The sequence below is a fragment of the Balaenoptera physalus genome, assembly GCF_965194825.1.
Source record: "Balaenoptera physalus genome assembly, chromosome: X".
Lineage (NCBI taxonomy): Eukaryota > Metazoa > Chordata > Mammalia > Artiodactyla > Balaenopteridae > Balaenoptera > Balaenoptera physalus.
In genome coordinates, this window is record NC_138903.1 from 94,357,281 (window position 1) to 94,379,603 (window position 22,323).

The 22,323-nt window shown below is 47.4% G+C and overlaps 2 protein-coding genes across 5 annotated transcripts in view; both read right to left on the reverse strand.

The window, feature by feature from the left end:
• LOC309653260 (uncharacterized protein) lies at positions 1–16,670 on the reverse strand. Of its 3 annotated transcripts, XM_082447829.1 has the most exons (5): positions 15,375–16,670; positions 13,476–13,702; positions 10,425–10,544; positions 2,737–2,956; positions 1–1,432 (listed from the first exon to the last, which is right to left on the reverse strand). In XM_082447829.1, exons 3-5 carry the CDS (start codon positions 10,468–10,470, stop codon positions 1,420–1,422), a joined length of 279 nt encoding a protein of 92 aa, XP_082303955.1. In that variant the 5' UTR covers positions 10,471–10,544; positions 13,476–13,702; positions 15,375–16,670; the 3' UTR covers positions 1–1,419. The 3 variants fall into 3 exon arrangements, 2 of the variants coding, with proteins under 2 accessions (XP_082303955.1, XP_082303954.1); XM_082447828.1 differs by lacking the exons at positions 10,425–10,544; positions 13,476–13,702; positions 15,375–16,670 and adding exons at positions 3,791–3,921; positions 4,373–4,456; XR_014259054.1 differs by lacking the exons at positions 1–1,432; positions 2,737–2,956 and adding an exon at positions 7,439–7,884 and having other exon boundaries at positions 15,375–16,666.
• A 945-nt stretch (positions 16,671–17,615) lies between these two features.
• The window catches only part of LOC309653216 (uncharacterized protein), a 54,126-nt gene continuing 49,418 nt past the window's right edge, over positions 17,616–22,323 (reverse strand). The window contains exons 1-2 of one of the 2 annotated variants that reach the window (XM_082447735.1): positions 19,028–19,695; positions 17,616–18,193 (exon numbers count right to left, since the gene is read on the reverse strand). In XM_082447735.1, the coding sequence (XP_082303861.1) occupies positions 17,928–18,193; positions 19,028–19,640 (879 nt within the window). In that variant the 5' untranslated portion in view covers positions 19,641–19,695 and the 3' untranslated portion in view covers positions 17,616–17,927. Of the gene's footprint in view, positions 18,194–19,027; positions 19,696–22,323 lie in introns of those variants that run through there. The other variant, XR_014259037.1, reaches the window with a different exon arrangement.

Consider the following 22,323-nt stretch of genomic DNA (forward strand, 5'->3'; position numbering starts at 1 on the left):
TTTTACTACAAATACATGTACCTATAATCAATCTAATAACTTTTGCATGTCTTTAAACTTCATACGTGCATGGTATCATAATGCTTTTATCCTTTTGGAACTAGGTTTTTCCTTCATCTTTTTCTCCCTTCCACTACTGAATCTTTGCCCCTTGTTATAAGCTGAACTGTGTCCCCGCAAAAGATATGTTGAAGCCTTGACCCGCGGAACCTGTAAATGTGACCTTATTTGGAAATCGGGTATTTGCAGGTGTAATAAAGATCAGATGAGGTCATACTGGATTAGGGCGGGCCCTTAATCCAGTATGACTGGCGTCCTCATAAGAAGAGAAAGAACACAGAAACAGAGACACAGGGGAAAACACTATGCAAAGATGAAGAAAGAAATTGGAATCATGCATTTACAAGCCGAGTGATGCCAAGGATTGACAGCAGCCACCAGAAGCTAGGAGAGAGGCATGGAACAGATTCTCCCTCCGAGCCTCCAGAAGGAACCAACCCTGCCGACACTTTGACCTCAGACTTCTGGCCTCCAGAACTGTCAGAGAATAAATTTCGGTTGTTTTAAGCCACCTGCTTTGTGGTAATTTGTTACGGTAACCCTAGGAAACTAACACATCCCTCCGGGAGCTCTTTGTGTCTCAGGCCCCTGAGAATTCTAGTGTCTTCCTCAGCCCAGATCTTACCATCCTGTTCAGTTTACCTGCAACAGTACCAAGTCAGTGAATTAAGGCTGGTCCTACTGTAGGTGTACTTAAACGTTTCCCCCATTGCCCTAAAGCAGTGGTTCTCAAACTTTAGTGTGCTTCAGTAGCACTTGGAGGACTTGTAAAACCCGATGGCTAGCAGCCTACCTTCAGAATATCCAATTCAGTAGGTCTGGAGCAGGCTCTGAGAATTTGCATTTCAAACAAGTTCCCAGCTGCGGCTGCTGCTGCTCCATGGCAGGCCAATAGCGCCATCTGGTCTCCAGGCAAGCTAGGTCATCCGTCAGGTCCTTTCAATAACATATACTAGAGGCTGGGCCACCATCTCTCTCGTCACACAACTTGTTTATAATCTAATATTTTAATTTATTTGAGGCTGCAATAAAAGGATTTGAAACAGGCTTACCAAATAGTTGAAAGAAATCCCTTTCAATGACAGTAAGGTGGGCCGAAAGAAACAGAACAAAGATACGTTGGAGTCAGTGTTATTTAGGTTAAAAAAAAAACTGCAGCTTATTCATGTCAAACAAACTTTTATTTTCAACGTGAACAATACTATCAGATTTATCTGCAAAAGGTAAGAATAAAGTCAGATGTCAGTTAATATCCTTTTGGGATGCTGAACTTTGGAACAAAATTTGTATTGTGGGCTAATGAAAACTAGAATATCCGTGAAGAACAAATTCATCTTTTCTTTCGCCGTCCACTTCTTTTTATGCCTTCCAACTGTAGGATGGGATAAGAGTCAATTAACAATTGTACACCAATAACATGCAGCAGGGACTTTCTAAATATGAGTCAATACTACGTACATCTGTTGGCTCTCCAAGGAGAGAACAAAATGTTTTCTTCTTGTAACCCAGAGCCTTGGTTGTCAGGGTGCACATCATTTCATCACACCAACCTCATCTCTCTCTTGCCCACCACTATAAACGCTAGATTTTTTTCTTGAAAGGCCACTCTGCGATTTAAATGTCTTTCCACCTTAAGAGCCTATGCTCCTTACACAAATCATAAATCCCTTATAATCCCAGACCTTCAGTTTCCGTATCTGTAAAATGAGAATGAGGCTGTTATCAAACATCCACAGGTGTGAAAATTAAGAAAGAAAGAGCGTGATACTGAGAGAGAGAGAGAGAGAGATGAGACAGAGAAAGGAAAAGACGAATGGGTAGAGGAAGGAGAAACTAAGATTGAATTACCGACTCAGGGATAGCCAATAATCTTACTATGGCTAATTTTCTTTTCTTTTGAATAAAAAATCTCAATCGAACTAATATTTGTGAACTACTCATGAAATGCAGTCTTATGTGAAATCCTTAACTTTTTACTACTTTGTAAGGAGTCACCTTCTCAAAGGCATTGTTATTCCAAGAGACTCCATTTCTGTGGCCAGGGGATGAAGGTACAGCTAGTGCACAGCTTACTCGCTTTAGCTGCTTCTTCTGGTGACCATTCTCTAAAACTATAGGTCTCTATATTTTAGACCTCTAAAAACATATAGGTCTCTATTTCCAGGTCTGATAAATTTCCCATCTGTAGTAGTCTTAAAGCTACAGGACAAAGGACTTGCGGCTGCAAATGAAATACTTTTCAGAACACACTTCCTTCTATATCATCTAGAATACAAGTCCATTAGTAACATTAAACCGTTTTTCCAAAACTAAAATTTCAACAATTTTTTCTTATTTACTTTACAAAAAAAAATTAAAACACGATAGATAGCTAGTGGGAAGCAGCTGCATAGCACAGGGAGATCAGCTCGGAGCTCTGTGACCACCTAGAGGGGTGGGATAGGGAGGATGGGAGGGAGACGCAAGACGGAGGAGATATGGGGATATAGGTATACGTATAGCTGATTGACTTTGTTATAAAGCAGAAACTAACACACCGCTGTAAAGCAATTATACTCCAATAAAGATGTTAAAAAATAAACCAAAAATAAATTAAGTATGTAAACAAAACAAAACAAAACATAAAGCTGTTAGTAACAGGTATATGTCAGGAATGGTTGCACTATACAATAATACCTGTATTCTCCAGAGCTGCCCTCTGCTGAGACCGTATCCACTTTGGGTCCTTCTTCTGCTTTTTCATTTCCATCCTCTTTCTCTTCCTCAGCATTTTCATACTGATGTGCACTCTCTTCTTTAGTGTCGAATGATACGGACTTTGGCATCACAAGGTGGTGGGAAGCATTTCCCGATTTAAAATCAGCAGCAGAACCTAGTTCTCTGCCCTCAGGAGGTTCTGGAGAAGAGAAATATGTCAAAAAATAAATAAATAAATAAATCAATAAATAAAAAGAAGAGCTGGCCATGTTCCTACTGGTTGATACAACACTTCCATGGGCCTCACACTTCTGCTGCTTGACAGTTTTCACAACATTTTCCCCCTCTTTCCAGTAGACCTCACAGACTGTGCTGCTGATTATTTCTGGCCCTTTGGAGAAGGGATCGAAATCATTTGATTCTCAGAGCATTTTTGTATGTTTCTGCCAGAACGTCACTGGAAAATGTTCACCCAATTTAAAGACAAGTTCTACCGCGAAGCTCACTGATTCCTCAACCACTGAAAAGTGCCCCTGTGCCATTTCATCATTTTCTCAGGTCATCCTACTGGGAATCTTTGCATTTGTAGAAGCCCGTCAACCAAAAGTGAGGTATGCCATTTGTTTGCCCCTAGGTTGGTAGAAAGCAGCATACTTTTTCTCAAGATCATAAAGGTCTTTAGAGAATTGGGCTTCTACTTGTGCATATCGTGCCTGAAGGTTTTTGAGAGCTTTGACCCGCTGCTTAACCGCCAGAGGCCAGCGCTGAGCGCGGCCTGCCTTTCAGGCCGATGCCCCAGCAGGGGCTGCGAGGGCCTGGGGACTGGGCCGCCCCTCGCCAGCCTCGGCCCCGTCGTCAGGTCCACACGCCCCAGCCTCCCAGGACTCGGAGGCATCAGCCAGGACCTCGTCCGCCCAGAACTCGGCCTCCGCCGCCGGTTCCTCTGCCTTCTGGGATGCCGCCCCCTCTGCAGGTTCCTGCGGCTCCCAGGGCGGGGTGCCCTCTGCCTGGTACTCGCCCCGCCAGACCTCACCTGCCTCTCCCAGGCCTTCCTGCTCCTGAGGAGGCGCGGCATCCTCTGCAGGGTCCGAGGGCCGTCGGGAGCGGCGCCTGACCATCACGCGGCCGGCGTGGGGCCCGACCAGGACACGGTCGTTGTAGTGGCTGTGGTGCACACGGCAGTGGACCAGATCCCGGAACAGGGACTGAAACTGCGCCGTGGGGGGCCCGTGGCCCGCGACCACTCCCGCGCCCTCGGGCCCATTCTCGTCCTCCTCTTCTGTCTCTTCCTCCTCCTCGACCTCTTCCTCAGTTTCGTCTCCCTCTTCTGACTGGTACTCATCCTCCTCCTGGTCCTCGATCTCTAATTCAAACTGTACCTCCTCCTCCTCCTCCTCCTCCTCCTCCTCCACCAGCTCTACATCCCAGTCTTCTTCCACTGCGGCCTGGGCGGCCTCCTGCCCACCATCCTCCCCGTGAAGGGCTCTGGAGAGCCCCAGGGAGGCCAGAAGGGCCGCGGCCCCCTCGGCTCCATCCATCCCTCCCGAAGGGGATGCGCGGACCCCGAGGGGACTGGGGTCGCCACCCGCCCCGCCACCAGCTCCGGCCTGGCCACCTGGGATCGGCCCTCGCTCCTCTGTGGCAGACATGGCAGGAGGGACGCGCCACACACGGATCGGGCTGCAGTGAAGATCGCGGGGAAGATGGCGGCCGCCGGGCTGAGTATCGCTGAGGGAGGGGATGATGTTGGCAGCGGGGCCTCCGGCACGGGGTGGGGGTTGCAGAGAAGCCGGCTGCACAGGGGACAAGGGTCTGCCAAGATGCCTCTGGGGGCCCCGCCACGGGAAGGGCAGACCGCCGGCCTGTGGAGCGCCCCACCGAGACTGCGCCGAGGCCGCTGCGCACAGGGCGGGAAAGAGCCTGACTGGCTGGCGACGGGAGGCGGACCTTGGAAGGGTCAACCAAGGGCCACGTCCTCCAGCGCCGGCTCTAAGCTCATTTGCCAGCAGCCAAGGATTGACAGCACCGCCGTCCAATGAGTGACCAAGGTCTTCAGCTTCCCTGGAAGCCTTAAAGGCCCAGCTCACCCTGAGCCTCGGTGAGCCCACAGGAATCCCTTCCTTTTCATTCCACCACTGCAAGAGCAAAGCTACAGTGTCCCTATAGGGCGGCGCCCTGGGGTATGAGAACCTGCATGTGTTCCCCATTTGCCACCCTGGGGCAGCTCACGCTGACTGAGACACACTTAGTTCAAAAACGAGAGAGAGAGAAGGTGTATAGATCAAATCTCAGCAACGCTTAAAACCTCCCACAAGAGAGAGCAAGAGAATTTGGAGGTTTTAATGCTGTTAAAGCTACTTAGAAAAGGACATACAAAGTCGATATGGGTGCAGTGAGAATGGAGAGTGGAGAGAAAGCAGTAAAGACAGGAGCCGGACAGTGTTTCATCAGGGCTCCCCAATTCATTTCCAGCCTCCAAGAAATGAAGACAGAGAGAGAGAGAGAGAAGAGAGAGACACAGAGACAGAGACAGAGACAGAGACAGAGAAGAGAGAGTCACAGAGACAGAGACAGAGACAGAGAGAGATACTTCTTTCAAAGACTGGGCTGAGCACATGCTCTGCACTGGAGTGTGTACATCCCCTGCCTCCCCAATTCATACGATGAAGCCCGTCCCCCACCCCACCCCGCCCCCAGGAGATGGTATTTGGAGACTGGGTCTTTGGTAGGTCATTCAGTTTCGGTAAGGTCAGGAGGCTGCGGTCCACACGTTGGGATTACTGCCCTTACAGGAAGAGACCATAGATGGTGCTCTCCGCCCACCACCCCAACGTGAAGCCACAGGAAGAAGGCGGCTATCTTCAAGCCAAAACGAGGGCCCTCACCAAGAACTCCACCATGCTGGCACCCTGACCTTGGGCTTCCTAGCCTCCAGAACTGTAGGAAATAAACCAATGTCTTGTTTAAGCCGCCCAGCCTATGGCATTTTATTAGGGCAGCCTGAGCAGACTAATACAGCACGGCACACGTTAACAGGGCAGGCTTCCTAGAATGATTTCTCGGTCAACAGTCCGAGACTTTTTGTTGTACTCAGCCCCACTTAGCCGAGTGGTCAAGGGTAACGAATGCTTAAAACGAGGAAGAAATCGACAACTATTTTATGCTAATCCCACTTACTATTGTCGCTGGGCACAGAAGCAAGAGTGGGTGTTAGCTGTAACTTCACGTTCAGGAGAACATAAGCTATGTCCCTTACTTCCAGTAAGCACACCGCCTTGGGATCCAGGACATCTAATTTGACAGACCCTAACGTTTCACGGATGGGAAGCACACATTCTGCCCTGCGCTCCTGGGAAGGTTGGCGAGAAGAGCTGTTGTTGCCACCCTGAGTCAGTATGGACCCCTACCCCAAGTTGGGTTCAAAGGTCAATCAAGACTGGTGACACCACACACACACACACACACACACACACACACACACACTACCGAGACGCGATGCAAAGTGTATTCCTTACATGAGGAGGCTTCTGGGGGGAGAGCAGGGTAGCCTTTTGAAGCTGCTCCAAAAAAGACTTGAGAGAGTCAGGAAAGGACGAAATTGCTTTGGGAGTTCTACTGTGATTCGTGGATGGGGCCAGCATGACAGTTCCCTTGTGCTGGCAGTAGCTAGTGTAGTTTGACGCCCACTCCTCCTCCCCTCCACCCTACAACCGCGCCAAAGGAGAGAGTGTGGGGCATTGGGGAAGAGGGAGGGTTGACGTTTAAAAGCCCTCAGCAGTCAAACATCAAAGGATGCAGTCAGACGCTATACTACAATTCACCTCTGGCGTGTGACTGGCGACTGAAACGTGCCATTTTCCTGTAATGGAATTTGAACTTGTGGAAGTAAGCCACTCTGGAACTCTGAGTCCTGCAGCCTAAGGCCGGGTAGGGAGGCAAAAGGTCCACTGAATGCCGTTCAAGAGCCCAGCGTTGTGTATCCTGAGAAGTAAAATGCATGCCTCGGTCACCATCAATAAGGCCCGGAACTCCAAAGCCAAGAAGGAGGGTCTTGGCAAAGCCCTGCATAGTGGCTTTAGTATATATAGAGACACGTGTGACCTGGATTTATAATTTGGGAGTCTGTGGGCCAAGAGATTCCCAGGGCTCTTTACCCCAAAGGGGACAGTTTTACACAAGGAAACGTCGTTGCTGCCATGGGCCGGACCAGACAGCCAGACCAACGACAATGGCCTGATTGTCTATGAAAATGTGCAGACGGGGCTAACTGTTGGCCAGAGCATCCAGCGCTAAGGTGACTGACTGCCTGAAGTTCACTCACTTGTGCTGTCTTTTCGTTGAACAGTTTTATCTATGGTTATTGTATTGATTACTGACAGGGAAAGACTTTTCCTGACCTTTTCCTATTTATTTTCCACATGCCAGCCTTTTTTTGTTCCTTCACTCCTCAATTACTGTATTTTTCTGTTATTAATTTCATTTTGCTAGTGTACAAAGTGATTCTTTATCACTCCTTTCTCTGTACCTTTTTTAGTTTTTTTATAGTGCTGGAGCTTTTTGTGGGGGCAGTGTCGGTGGTTACACTGGGAGTTACAATTAATATCTTAACTTTATAATAATCAAGTTTGTATTAATACGGAGATAGTTGCAATAGTATTCAAAACCTCTGCTTTTCCCCAGCTCTGCCACATTTCTTTATTTAATTATGGTGACACATGGCATGTTTGTATATTTGGTGCCCATTAACAGAGATTTATAGTTAATGCTTTATACATTTGTATTTTCAATCATATATGAGAACAAAAAGAGGAGATACAAACCAAAAGTGCAGCAATACTGGCTTTTGCGTTTACCTGTGTAGTTACCTTGGCCTTTGTGGTTTATTTCTTCATATTGCTTCAGATAGGTGCCCAGCATTATTTCAATTCAGCCTGAAGGACTCCTTTTAGTACTTTCTGTAGGGCAAGCTTACTAGCTATGTACTCTCTCAGTTTTTGTTTGTCTTGGAATGTCTTTAACTCCCCTTCGTTTTCCCCACATATAGAATTCTTGGTTGAAAGGGTATTTTTGTTCATTTGTTCTACGCTTTTAATATGTCATTCCAATGCCAGCTGTCCTCTATGGTTTCTGTAGAGAAATGGGCACAAATCTTACTGAGGATTACTTGTAGGTGAGGAGTTGTTTCTATTGCTGTTTTCAAGGTTCACTCTTTGTCTTTGACTTTTGATAATTTGATCATGGTGTGCCTAGGTGGGGATCTCTGATTTTATCCTGCTTGGAGTTTGTGGAACTTCTTGGGTGTGTAGATTCATGTCTTTACTCCGAGTTTGGAGGTTTTCAGGCATCATTTCTTCAATGATTTCCTACCCCTTTCTCTCTCTCCTCTGCCTCTGCAACTGTCATTATGTGTACATTGGTGAGCTTGCTGATGCACATAAGTCTCATAGGCTGTGCTCATTATTCTTCATTCTTTGCTTTTCTGCTCCTCTTTTCCTTTCCAGAGACTGGATATTTCAACTAACCTTTTAAAACTCGCTGATTCTTTTTCTCCTGGTCAAATTTGCTGTTGGACATCTTTTATTAATTTTTCATTTCACTTACTGTGCTTTGCAGCTGAAGAACTTTTATTTTGTCCCTATTTATAATATCTGTCTCTTTGTGATACATCTTTCTCATTGTTTCCTAGTTCTTTGATCATTGTTTCCTTTCGCTCATTGAGTTTATTGAAGACAGTTGACTTAAAATGTATTCTTCTAGTAACCCAAATCCTGTGCTTTACCTCTGACAGTTTAGAGTAATTAATTTTTTCCATGTGAACAGGACACACATTCCTCCCATCCCCTCCAACTTTATGGAAGTATAATTTACAAATAAAATTTCTATATTCACGGTGAACAGTGTGATGCTTGATGTATGTATACATTGTTAAATGATTACCACGGTGAAACCGATTAATACATCTATCACCTCACATAGCTAAAGGTTTTTTGGGGGTGGTGTGTGGGATAAAACTAAGATCTACCGTCTCAGCAAGTCTCCAGCATACCACACAATATCTTAAATTATATCAGCATGCCGTACATTAGATCCCTAGAATGTATTTATCTTATAACTGATCATTTGTACCCTTTGATGAACCACCCCCCAAATAACAAACCTAAACCTGGAGGCATCATGCTTCCTGATTTCATTATTTTACAAAGGTATAGTAATCAAAACAGCATGGTATTGGCATAAGAACAGATGTATACATAGACCAACGGAACAAAATATAGAGCCCAGAAATAAACCCTCACATATATGCTCAACTATTTGACAAGAACACACAACGAGGACAGGAGAGTCTCTTCAATAAATGGTGCTGGGAAAACTGGATATCCACATGCAAAGATACTATATTGGACCCTTATCTTACACCATACCCCAAAATGAACTCCAAATGGATTAAAGACTTAAACGTAAGGCCTGAATCTGTAAAACTCCTAGAGGAAAACACAGGGGTAAGCTCCTTGACATAGGTTATGGCAATGTTTTTTTTTTGAATTGACACCAAAACAAAGGCAACAAATACAAAAATAAACAAGTGGACTACATCAAACTAAAAAGCTTCTGCACAGCAAAGGAAACAATCAACAAAAGGAAAAGGCAACTGACCTATGAAGCAGAAGAAAATATTTGCAAATCATGTTATCTGTTGAGGGGATAATATGCAAAATATATAAGGAATTCAATCAACTCAACAGCAAAAAAAAAAAAAAAAAACACAAAACCAACAAATAATTAATAAAAGGGCACACGGTCCAAATATACATTTTTCCAAAGAAGACATACAACTGGCTAATAGGTATATGAAAAGGTGTTCAAGATAACTAACCATCAGGAAAATGCAAATCAAAGCTGTAATTAAGACATTACACCTATTAGGATGGCTATTATCAAAAGGACAAGAGATAGCAAGTGTTGGCAAGAGTGTGGTAAAAAAGGAACCCTCGTGCCCTGTTGGTGGGAAAGTAAAATGGTGCAGCCACTATGGACAACTGTATGGAGGTTCCTCAAAAGATTGAAAATAGAACTAGCAGATCAGCCAGCAATCCCACTCCTGAAAACAGATCCAAAGGAGGTGCTTTCTGCTCTGCTCTCTTATGCTCATTGCAGCATTATTCACAATAGCCAAGGAATGGAGACAACCTAAGTGTTTTGGGCAGATGAAAGGATCAAGAACATATCATATATATATATAAAAGACATATAAAAGAATTCTTCTTAAGAATTCATCTGAGGGCTTCCCTGATGGCACAGTGGTTAAGAATCCACCTGCCAACGCAGGGGACATGGGTTCGAGCCCTGGTCCAGGAAGATCCCACATGCTGCGGAGCAACTAAGCCTGCGCGCCACAACTGCTGAGCCTGCGCTCTAGAGCCTGCGAGCCGCAACTACTGAGCCCGTGTGCTACAACTACTGAACCCCGTGCGTCTAGAGCCCATGCTGCGCAACAAGAGAAGCCACCGCAATGAGATGCCCACGCACCGCAACGAAGAGTAGTCCCCGCTCGCCGCAACTAGAGAAAGTCCATGCACAGCAAGGAAGACCCAACGCAGCCAAAAATAATAAATAAATAAAAACAAAATAAATAACTTAAAAAAATTCATTTGAAAGACTATTCTTACCTTTAGTGGGGTGATACAGAGAGGAACAGGAACAGAGAGAAGACATAGTAGATTCTCCTTCCTTCAGACTTCTTGTCTCTCTCAGGAAATCTCTACAGGCACAGCTTAATAGTGAGCCAGCTGGAAAGGCAAAATAGGGTTGGCAGAGACCCAGAAACTTAGAACAGGTTATAGAATTTTGAGTGTGTCGTATGTGGGATAATAATTTCTGTCGGGAATGTGGGAGCATGTTCATATGTGGGACCAGGTACTCTGGGGACTTAACACGTAAGTATATTTACATATTGAGTATGACTGTGTGTGTGATCAAGTTCATACGTGTGACTGTTGATGAGCATCAGCACGTGTTTGTGAGTACATGTGAGATTGTCTCTGTGCGAGAGTAAATTTGTTTGACGTTAAGAGTGAATAAATATATACGCATGTCCTTATCTGAGGGTGTTCATCTGTGGGTGACTGTGTGAGCGTGTTCATGTGTATGAGGTATTGAGTGTGTTTGTAGGTGAATAAATGTGTAAAGACATTCACAGATGATTGACTGCCAGCAGCATGATAAAGTGAGAGCATATCTGTGTGTGAGTGAATATGTGGGTATTTTTGCTTGTGAGCAGGCAAATGTGTGTGCATAAGTGAATATGTGGGTGTGTCCATGTAAGCAAATACAAGTGTGCCAGTGTGTAAGACTGTTGACTGTGTGAGCCCATTAACATCAAGTATGCCATTGTGTGGGAGTGAATGAGTCAGTGTGTTGATGCCTGTGAAGGAACGTGAGTGATCTTGTGTATGCGATCATATTCATGTGTGCAAGTGAATTCATAAGCACTGTCATGTATGTGAACATGGTATTTCAAATATATCTGGGTGCCTGAACATGTAGATACATGTTCGTATACCAGGGTATCTACAAGTGCTAGTAAACCTGTGAGTGAGTGTGTGAGCATGTGCATGTGAATCTTTAAGCTCGTTTGATTGCGTAAGCTTGTTAATGTTTGATTACATTTGAATGAGTGAACATGTGAGTGTGTATGAAGTTATCTGAGTGTATCCATATGCATGAGTGAAGGTGTGAACTTCATGGTGTGTGAGCATGTTTGTGGGTAAGTGAGTATGTGAGCATGCCTGTTTGTGAGTGTGTTCAATGTGTGCATGTGAGTGAATGTGTGAGTCTTACATGTGAGCATACTTGAGTGTGCGTGTGTGTGTGAGCGAATGTGTGGGCATCTTCATTCTGTTGAGTGAATATGTGACCAAATTTGTGTGAATAAATGACTGTGTAAGCAGAATGTGCTTAAATTTGCCATCTTATACATTGCTGTGAGTAAGGCAACATGCAGGTTTGTTTTCGTGGGCAATTGTATGTATGTGCTTTCTTGCTCAGAGTGGTGTTATTGTTGCTTGGGTTTCCTGCCAACTACTAGTAACAAACAGCCGGGTGGGCCAAGTGATCTCAAAAACAGATTGTACATTTGGCCCATTTCTTTCCCTGTTTATCACAAGGCTGCTGTATTTCAGTGCAGGACTACCTGTTCCACTGCTTCCATTCTAGGGGAAATTTTTCTTGGGCAGCTGTTTGTATAGCTTTAACAGCCTCAGAGAGGTGGCCTCTTGGGAGGTGGTCATGTAACGACACCAATAGATTTCCTCCCAGATTACCTTTGCTACTGGGCTTCTCATTATTGGTCGGTAAGATGTGATGTGTATGTTTTAAGATCCCCCAGAAGAGTAACATTGGGATGCAATTTCCCTCAAGTCTTTCCCAAGTGCTTATTAACGATGGTCTTGGTAAACCTGACAAATTTTGTAATTGTTATAAGCAAATAGCTGTCAATTTGGATGGAAAAACTCCCACGTAGAGACTGGTTAGATTTCTCCATGGGATCAAATATGTTTTCATGAGAACTGTCTTTGCTGTCACACCCAAAAGCTATGATTGGTTACTGTGGGCAGCAAGTGTTGCAGCTGTTGAAGAACCCAGTCCCACTGAGTGTGATGTAAATCTTGAAGTTGGTATTGTAAGAAGGTTAGGTTAGGAAAGAATTCCCAAACTGGATGAAGCTCCTGACTTTTTAGGCGTGCCTTGTCCTGGGTATTATGTTGTATACATTCCTTTCCTTGTGTGTGTGTGTGTGTGTGTGTGTGTGTGTGTGTGTGTGTGTGTGTGTGTGTGTGTGTGTGTCTTTGTGTGTATATAAAATATGACTTCCCAACCGGGGGAAAATTCATGATAACTTGCCCTTGGTCACTTAATTTCTTTTAGTGCAAACTTCAATACATGGGACTTGTACTAGAGAGAGAGAAATCGTTATAACTACTAAGAAAAGAGACCAATCGTTGTTAAGGTATACGTTTTTGGCAGCGTTTACACGCATCATTATGCCAGGGATTAGTAAGAGCTATAATTTTATCTAATTGTAACCCCATAGAGTTTGTCGGTATGGCTCTGCATTACAGCATTTTTAATATGATTACACTGATCACAAGCATGCTGGCTGTACTACTGGGTGCATACTGTCCCTGGGCACACGTTAAATAAGACTCAAGAGACAGTGGCTCTATTTGGTTAATGGCACTACTTCATAACATTGGGTTTCTTCTGATTTCAGGTGAAAGTTGGCCCTGAGGGTTTAGAAGGCATCTACGAGTCATAAGTGTTATCTAAAGAGTCTAGCTTAGCCAGGATGGGTGTTGCTAGTAGTAGAAGAGACATGAGAAGGTCGCTAGCCTCAGTGTTGGTATCTGTGGTCATGTCAGTAGGATTGACCGACCTGAATAGCCAACAGCGTGGCTCCCATTGTCCCCAATCTGACCTATGTTGTAAGACTCCCTGTTGTGTGCATGTGGTATACTGTTTCCAACAGACCCTGTCAACAGTAGTGTGTGGATTACTAGGGCTGGGTGAACCACCAATAGACATACAGCCAACACTGGCAAGGGCAGTAACTCCTCAGGTAAGAAGGGGCATACAAACAGGGTAGGGATTAAGGTTGGAGGTCACCTGTAGCCATCAGTAGGGGACCTGATTGTCCCTGGGTATTGTTCACATGGGGTTACCTGGTCTGGGAGAGGTTTCGTTCCACCTCCTGGGCTCCACAGTGCCTTTACTGGAGCAAAGTACATGGATGGCAGATAAGGACACCTCTTTCTCCAGAAATTGGCGGGTAGTTTGCTTGGCTTATACTGGATGACGAATGAACACAGGCTAAGGATGGTTTCAGAATCACTGGTCCACGTCAGGTTCTCATCAGGATCAAGAAGGAAGTGGCTAAGCTCCGGGTTTTCTATGAGGGAGAAAGGAAAGATGAAAGTACCAGGTGAAAGTTTCTTTTCGGTGCATGGCAACGCCTGGGCACCCATGTCTGTGAAAACTGACAACTGGGTTGTGTCTGCTGTGGATGTGTACACCAGCAGAGATAGAAATGTCTCTGCTGGTGGTCTCGTCATTTGTTGTGAATTTAAATATGGTGTAGCTATGCCAGAGGGGTAGGAACTTAATATAATCTGGACCGTGGGCAGTATTTCTGACCACTTGAAGGACCACTGCCCTCCAAGTTCTCTCAACAGCCCTTGATTTAAAAGTTCATCATGGGGCTTCCCTGGTGGCGCAGTGGTTGAGAGCCTGCCTGCCAATGCAGGGGACACGGGTTCGAGCCCTGGTCTGGGAAGATCCCACATGCCGCGGAGCAACTAGGCCCGTGCGCCACAACTACTGAGCCTGCGTGTCTGAAGCTTCTGCTCCGCAAACAAGAGAGGCCGCGACAGTGAGAGGCCCACGCACCGCGATGAAGAGCGGCCCCCGCTCGCCACAACTAGAGAAAGCCCTCGCACAGAAACGAAGACCCAACACAGCCAAAAAAATAAAAATAAATTAATTAATTAATTAAAAGCTTAAAAAAGAAAACCAAAACCCCTATCATCTGGGACCCAAATCGATTTCCATAATCATATGTTGCTACGCGGTCATTTAAAAAAAAAAGTTCATTATGTCTTTCCAGGATCCCTGCTACTGGAAGATGATAGGATAGGTGACAAACCCAAGCAATGTTTTCTTGTAATGCCCATTGCTGGTTTGCTTTACAGTGATGTGGGAACCTTGGTCTGACGGTATAACTTGTGCGGCAGTCCCAAGGGCTGTAAAAGCTATTTTGTCAAGCCCTCAATAATATGAGGAGAGGCCTGTGCCTTGCATGGATACACTAATGGAAGGCCTGTATAGAAGGCCGGGAGGTTACGGTAAATTAACTTCAGTGGCAGGGTATGTAGTGATTTTCTCATGGAGTTGCAGCACTCTAGTAGGGCCAGGTTTAGCTCAATCCAGTAGATCCCATTATCATTTGAGTAGAGGCCTCAGTTGCTCTGCGGGGAGCTTCTGCTATTACCCAGGACATAACAGGAATCTCAATCCACAGCGTAACTGGCTCTGCTCCAGTAAAGCCTTCAGTTTCAGTAAGGGCTCAGTGTACCTCCACAAGTTGCCTCTCCACTGGCCAATACCTTGGGACTGAGTCTGGGAGTCACGTGTGCCAAAAGCCCACGGACATTTGGTCCAGTGGCTCCCGTAAGTGAACGTTAGGGTGGCCGGAACTTCCAATTGTAAGTCCTGCCCTCAGAGCACTAGTGGGAGAGCTGAAATGATAGCCTTCTTTAGTTTACCTAGTGCCTGTGGTGGCTCAGGTCCCCACTGAAAAGCGGAGGTCCTATGGGGGGCTCCATAGATGGGCGCCAGCAAATATTTGAGGTTGGCACCAGAATCCAAGCATGCCTACCAAATGTTGGGCCTCCTTTACCAATCTGGGAGGCTGGCTGGAGCACTAGGAGCTTTTCCTTTACCCAGTTGGGACTAGTTTACCCTTTTGAGTTTCAAACATAGCCCAGAAATTTAACAAACTAGGAGGTGCCTTGTACCTTATGGCGGGCAATTGCCCATCCCCTCTCAGGGAGGTGTTCACTCACAGTTGTGATGGTGTGTGACACAGAGTCTTGGCCAGGTCCAGTGACGAGGATGTCGTCGACACAATGCCAGAGCTGAGTCTCTGCAGGACGTGGCTCGTGCCGAGCAGGCATCTAGGTCCCGACTGCAAATCCCATGGGCAATCACGGGCGCATTCATGTACCCCACAGGTCACTGGGAAAAAGGTGTACTGTTGATCCTCAAAGGGGAAGGCAAATTGTGATATTTAACAAAGAGAACATGTGAGCCCAGTCTATGACTCTGAACCATTTACCAGGGTTATTCTGAATGTCATTCATTAAGGGAACAATATATAGTAGAGGGGCTCTAATACAGGGAGCAGCCTTGTTTAACTCTCTCTAGTCTACAGATAGCCTGTACTCATTAGTAGTGGCTTTAAGCACAGGCCATACCACCGAACTCAAAGGTGGGAATCCATATCCTTTCTTTAAGTAAGTCAGCTAGGACAGGCCATAATCCTTCAGTGCTTTCCTTTTAGTCAGTACCTCTTACACGGGTAGAGGAAGGTGAACTGGCCAGTGCCCACCAGTGGCATCAAAACCTTAGGCTTGTTTCACGAGGTCACCTGCTGACTGAGGAAGCCCATTCCAATAAAGGGAAAAGAGTCTCAGAGAACGACCAGCACAGAAGCATCTTTTAGCAAAACTAAGCCCATATTAAAAGCTAAGCAGATGGGACTTCCCTGGCGGTCCAGCGGTCGACTCTGCACGTCCACTGTGGGGGCCGTGGGTTCGATCCCTGGTTGGGGAACTAAAATCCCGCATGCCACACAAAAAGTTAAAAGAAAAAGCTAAGCAGATAATTATCCCTTCAATTAATTCTCCTCCAAAGCCCGTCATCTCCTGGTGGGGGGGGGGTGGCGGGGCTTTAAAGTATGAGTGCTTCCTGGGATTAGGGAGCTTTGGACACCTGTGTCCACCAGAGCCAGCCAGTGTTGTTAATATTTTACAGTTTACGTAGTAAAAGGGCTACTGTCGGCCAGAAGAGGCCTGCTTTGAGACCAATGGGTCCTGATGTGGGAGCAGGTCCTTGCCACTGGCAGAGGTCAGGGGCAGACGTGGAAGGTAAGCTTGTCTCTGAAGGAAAAGCCTGGCCAGGTAGCAATCTAACTTTAGTAAATATTTTAATTGCTCCACAGATTTACCAGAGATCATCTAATATCTCTGGGCTCCTTGTTCCTTAGGGTCCAATACAACCAACCTCTCTTGTTCATTTCAGGGTTCACGCTTAAGAGTGGCCTGGTTTTAAGTGGTTTATTTGACCGAGGAAAATTAAGAAAGGGAGAGGGACTTCCCTGGTGGCGCAGTGGTTGAGAGTCTGCCTGCCAATGCGGGGGACACGGGTTCCATCCCTGGTCCGGGAGGATCCCACGTGCCGCGGAGCATCTGGGCCTGTGCGCCACGGCTACTGAGCCTTTGCTTTGGAGCCCGTGCGCCACAGCTGCTGAGCCCGCGTGCCACAACTGCTGAGGCCCGCATGCCTGGAGCCCGTGCTCTGCGGCAGGAGAGGCCACCGCGGTGAAGGGGCCCGCACACCGCGGCGAGGAGTGGCCCCCGCTCGCCGCAGCTGGAGATAGCCCGTGCCCAGCAGCGAAGGCCCAACACAGCCAAAAGTAAATAAATAAATAAAATAAATATATAAATAAAAAAGAAAGGGAGAAAGAAAGAGTGTGATACTGAGAGAGAGAGAGAGATGAGAGAGAGAAAGGAAAAGATGAATGGGTAGAGAAAAGAGAAACTAAGATTGAATTACCAACTCAGGGATAGCCAATAATCTTACTATGGCTAATTTTCTTTTCTTTTGAATAAAAAATCTAAATTGAACTAATATTTGTGAACTACTCATGAAATGCAGTCTTACGTGAAATCCTTAACTTTTTACTACTTTGTAAGGAGTCACCTTCTCAAAGGCATTGTTATTCCAAGAGACTCTATTTCTGTGGCCAGGGGATGAAGGTACAGCTAGTGCACAGCTTACTCGCTTTAGCTGCTTCTTCTGGTGACCATTCTCTAAAACTATAGGTCTCTATATTTTAGACCTCTAAAAACATATAGGTCTCTATTTCCAGGTCTGATAAATTTCCCATCTGTAGTAGTCTTAAAGCTACAGGACAAAGGACTTGCGGCTGCAAATGAAATACTTTTCAGAACACACTTCCTTCTATATCATCTAGAATACAAGTCCATTAGTAACATTAAACCGTTTTTCCAAAACTAAAATTTCAACAATTTTTTCTTATTTACTTTACAAAAAAAAATTAAAACACGATAGATAGCTAGTGGGAAGCAGCTGCATAGCACAGGGAGATCAGCTCGGAGCTCTGTGACCACCTAGAGGGGTGGGATAGGGAGGATGGGAGGGAGACGCAAGACGGAGGAGATATGGGGATATAGGTATACGTATAGCTGATTGACTTTGTTATAAAGCAGAAACTAACACACCGCTGTAAAGCAATTATACTCCAATAAAGATGTTAAAAAATAAACCAAAAATAAATTAAGTATGTAAACAAAACAAAACAAAACATAAAGCTGTTAGTAACAGGTATATGTCAGGAATGGTTGCACTATACAATAATACCTGTATTCTCCAGAGCTGCCCTCTGCTGAGACCGTATCCACTTTGGGTCCTTCTTCTGCTTTTTCATTTCCATCCTCTTTCTCTTCCTCAGCATTTTCATACTGATGTGCACTCTCTTCTTTAGTGTCGAATGATACGGACTTTGGCATCACAAGGTGGTGGGAAGCATTTCCCGATTTAAAATCAGCAGCAGAACCTAGTTCTCTGCCCTCAGGAGGTTCTGGAGAAGAGAAATATGTCAAAAAATAAATAAATAAATCAATCAATAAATAAAAAGAAGAGCTGGCCATGTTCCTACTGGTTGATACAACACTTCCATGGGCCTCACACTTCTGCTGCTTGACAGTTTTCACAACATTTTCCCCCTCTTTCCAGTAGACCTCACAGACTGTGCTGCTGATTATTTCTGGCCCTTTGGAGAAGGGATCGAAATCATTTGATTCTCAGAGCATTTTTGTATGTTTCTGCCAGAACGTCACTGGAAAATGTTCACCCAATTTAAAGACAAGTTCTACCGCGAAGCTCACTGATTCCTCAACCACTGAAAAGTGCCCCTGTGCCATTTCATCATTTTCTCAGGTCATCCTACTGGGAATCTTTGCATTTGTAGAAGCCCGTCAACCAAAAGTGAGGTATGCCATTTGTTTGCCCCTAGGTTGGTAGAAAGCAGCATACTTTTTCTCAAGATCATAAAGGTCTTTAGAGAATTGGGCTTCTACTTGTGCATATCGTGCCTGAAGGTTTTTGAGAGCTTTGACCCGCTGCTTAACCGCCAGAGGCCAGCGCTGAGCGCGGCCTGCCTTTCAGGCCGATGCCCCAGCAGGGGCTGCGAGGGCCTGGGGACTGGGCCGCCCCTCGCCAGCCTCGGCCCCGTCGTCAGGTCCACACGCCCCAGCCTCCCAGGACTCGGAGGCATCAGCCAGGACCTCGTCCGCCCAGAACTCGGCCTCCGCCGCCGGTTCCTCTGCCTTCTGGGATGCCGCCCCCTCTGCAGGTTCCTGCGGCTCCCAGGGCGGGGTGCCCTCTGCCTGGTACTCGCCCCGCCAGACCTCACCTGCCTCTCCCAGGCCTTCCTGCTCCTGAGGAGGCGCGGCATCCTCTGCAGGGTCCGAGGGCCGTCGGGAGCGGCGCCTGACCATCACGCGGCCGGCGTGGGGCCCGACCAGGACACGGTCGTTGTAGTGGCTGTGGTGCACACGGCAGTGGACCAGATCCCGGAACAGGGACTGAAACTGCGCCGTGGGGGGCCCGTGGCCCGCGACCACTCCCGCGCCCTCGGGCCCATTCTCGTCCTCCTCTTCTGTCTCTTCCTCCTCCTCGACCTCTTCCTCAGTTTCGTCTCCCTCTTCTGACTGGTACTCATCCTCCTCCTGGTCCTCGATCTCTAATTCAAACTGTACCTCCTCCTCCTCCTCCTCCTCCTCCTCCACCAGCTCTACATCCCAGTCTTCTTCCACTGCGGCCTGGGCGGCCTCCTGCCCACCATCCTCCCCGTGAAGGGCTCTGGAGAGCCCCAGGGAGGCCAGAAGGGCCGCGGCCCCCTCGGCTCCATCCATCCCTCCCGAAGGGGATGCGCGGACCCCGAGGGGACTGGGGTCGCCACCCGCCCCGCCACCAGCTCCGGCCTGGCCACCTGGGATCGGCCCTCGCTCCTCTGTGGCAGACATGGCAGGAGGGACGCGCCACACACGGATCGGGCTGCAGTGAAGATCGCGGGGAAGATGGCGGCCGCTGGGCTGAGTATCGCTGAGGGAGGGGATGATGTTGGCAGCGGGGCCTCCGGCACGGGGTGGGGGTTGCAGAGAAGCCGGCTGCACAGGGGACAAGGGTCTGCCAAGATGCCTCTGGGGGCCCCGCCACGGGAAGGGCAGACCGCCGGCCTGTGGAGCGCCCCACCGAGACTGCGCCGAGGCCGCTGCGCACAGGGCGGGAAAGAGCCTGACTGGCTGGCGACGGGAGGCGGACCTTGGAAGGGTCAACCAAGGGCCACGTCCTCCAGCGCCGGCTCTAAGCTCATTTGCCAGCAGCCAAGGATTGACAGCACCGCCGTCCAATGAGTGACCAAGGTCTTCAGCTTCCCTGGAAGCCTTAAAGGCCCAGCTCACCCTGAGCCTCGGTGAGCCCACAGGAATCCCTTCCTTTTCATTCCACCACTGCAAGAGCAAAGCTACAGTGTCCCTATAGGGCGGCGCCCTGGGGTATGAGAACCTGCATGTGTTCCCCATTTGCCACCCTGGGGCAGCTCACGCTGACTGAGACACACTTAGTTCAAAAACGAGAGAGAGAGAAGGTGTATAGATCAAATCTCAGCAACGCTTAAAACCTCCCACAAGAGAGAGCAAGAGAATTTGGAGGTTTTAATGCTGTTAAAGCTACTTAGAAAAGGACATACAAAGTCGATATGGGTGCAGTGAGAATGGAGAGTGGAGAGAAAGCAGTAAAGACAGGAGCCGGACAGTGTTTCATCAGGGCTCCCCAATTCATTTCCAGCCTCCAAGAAATGAAGACAGAGAGAGAGAGAGAGAAGAGAGAGACACAGAGACAGAGACAGAGACAGAGAGAGAGAGAGAAGAGAGAGACACAGAGACAGAGACAGAGACAGAGAGAGATACTTCTTTCAAAGACTGGGCTGAGCACATGCTCTGCACTGGAGTGTGTACATCCCCTGCCTCCCCAATTCATACGATGAAGCCCGTCCCCCACCCCACCCCGCCCCCAGGAGATGGTATTTGGAGACTGGGTCTTTGGTAGGTCATTCAGTTTCGGTAAGGTCAGGAGGCTGCGGTCCACACGTTGGGATTACTGCCCTTACAGGAAGAGACCATAGATGGTGCTCTCCGCCCACCACCCCAACGTGAAGCCACAGGAAGAAGGCGGCTATCTTCAAGCCAAAACGAGGGCCCTCACCAAGAACTCCACCATGCTGGCACCCTGACCTTGGGCTTCCTAGCCTCCAGAACTGTAGGAAATAAACCAATGTCTTGTTTAAGCCGCCCAGCCTATGGCATTTTATTAGGGCAGCCTGAGCAGACTAATACAGCATGGCACACGTTAACAGGACAGGCTTCCTAGAATGATTTCTCGGTCAACAGTCCGAGACTTTTTGTTGTACTCAGCCCCACTTAGCCGAGTGGTCAAGGGTAACGAATGCTTAAAACGAGGAAGAAATCGACAACTATTTTATGCTAATCCCACTTACTATTGTCGCTGGGCACAGAAGCAAGAGTGGGTGTTAGCTGTAACTTCACGTTCAGGAGAACATAAGCTATGTCCCTTACTTCCAGTAAGCACACCGCCTTGGGATCCAGGACATCTAATTTGACAGACCCTAACGTTTCACGGATGGGAAGCACACATTCTGCACTGCGCTCCTGGGAAGGTTGGCGAGAAGAGCTGTTGTTGCCACCCTGAGTCAGTATGGACCCCTACCCCAAGTTGGGTTCAAAGGTCAATCAAGACTGGTGACACCACACACACACACACACACACACACACACACCCTACCGAGACGCGATGCAAAGTGTATTCCTTACATGAGGAGGCTTCTGGGGGGAGAGCAGGGTAGCCTTTTGAAGCTGCTCCAAAAAAGACTTGAGAGAGTCAGGAAAGGACGAAATTGCTTTGGGAGTTCTACTGTGATTCGTGGATGGGGCCAGCATGACAGTTCCCTTGTGCTGGCAGTAGCTAGTGTAGTTTGACGCCCACTCCTCCTCCCCTCCACCCTACAACCGCGCCAAAGGAGAGAGTGTGGGGCATTGGGGAAGAGGGAGGGTTGACGTTTAAAAGCCCTCAGCAGTCAAACATCAAAGGATGCAGTCAGACGCTATACTACAATTCACCTCTGGCGTGTGACTGGCGACTGAAACGTGCCATTTTCCTGTAATGGAATTTGAACTTGTGGAAGTAAGCCACTCTGGAACTCTGAGTCCTGCAGCCTAAGGCCGGGTAGGGAGGCAAAAGGTCCACTGAATGCCGTTCAAGAGCCCAGCGTTGTGTATCCTGAGAAGTAAAATGCATGCCTCGTTCACCATCAATAAGGCCCGGAACTCCAAAGCCAAGAAGGAGGGTCTTGGCAAAGCCCTGCATAGTGGCTTTAGTATATATAGAGACACGTGTGACCTGGATTTATAATTTGGGAGTCTGTGGGCCAAGAGATTCCCAGGGCTCTTTACCCCAAAGGGGACAGTTTTACACAAGGAAACGTCGTTGCTGCCATGGGCCGGACCAGACAGCCAGACCAACGACAATGGCCTGATTGTCTATGAAAATGTGCAGACGGGGCTAACTGTTGGCCAGAGCATCCAGCACTAAGGTGACTGACTGCCTGAAGTTCACTCACTTGTGCTGTCT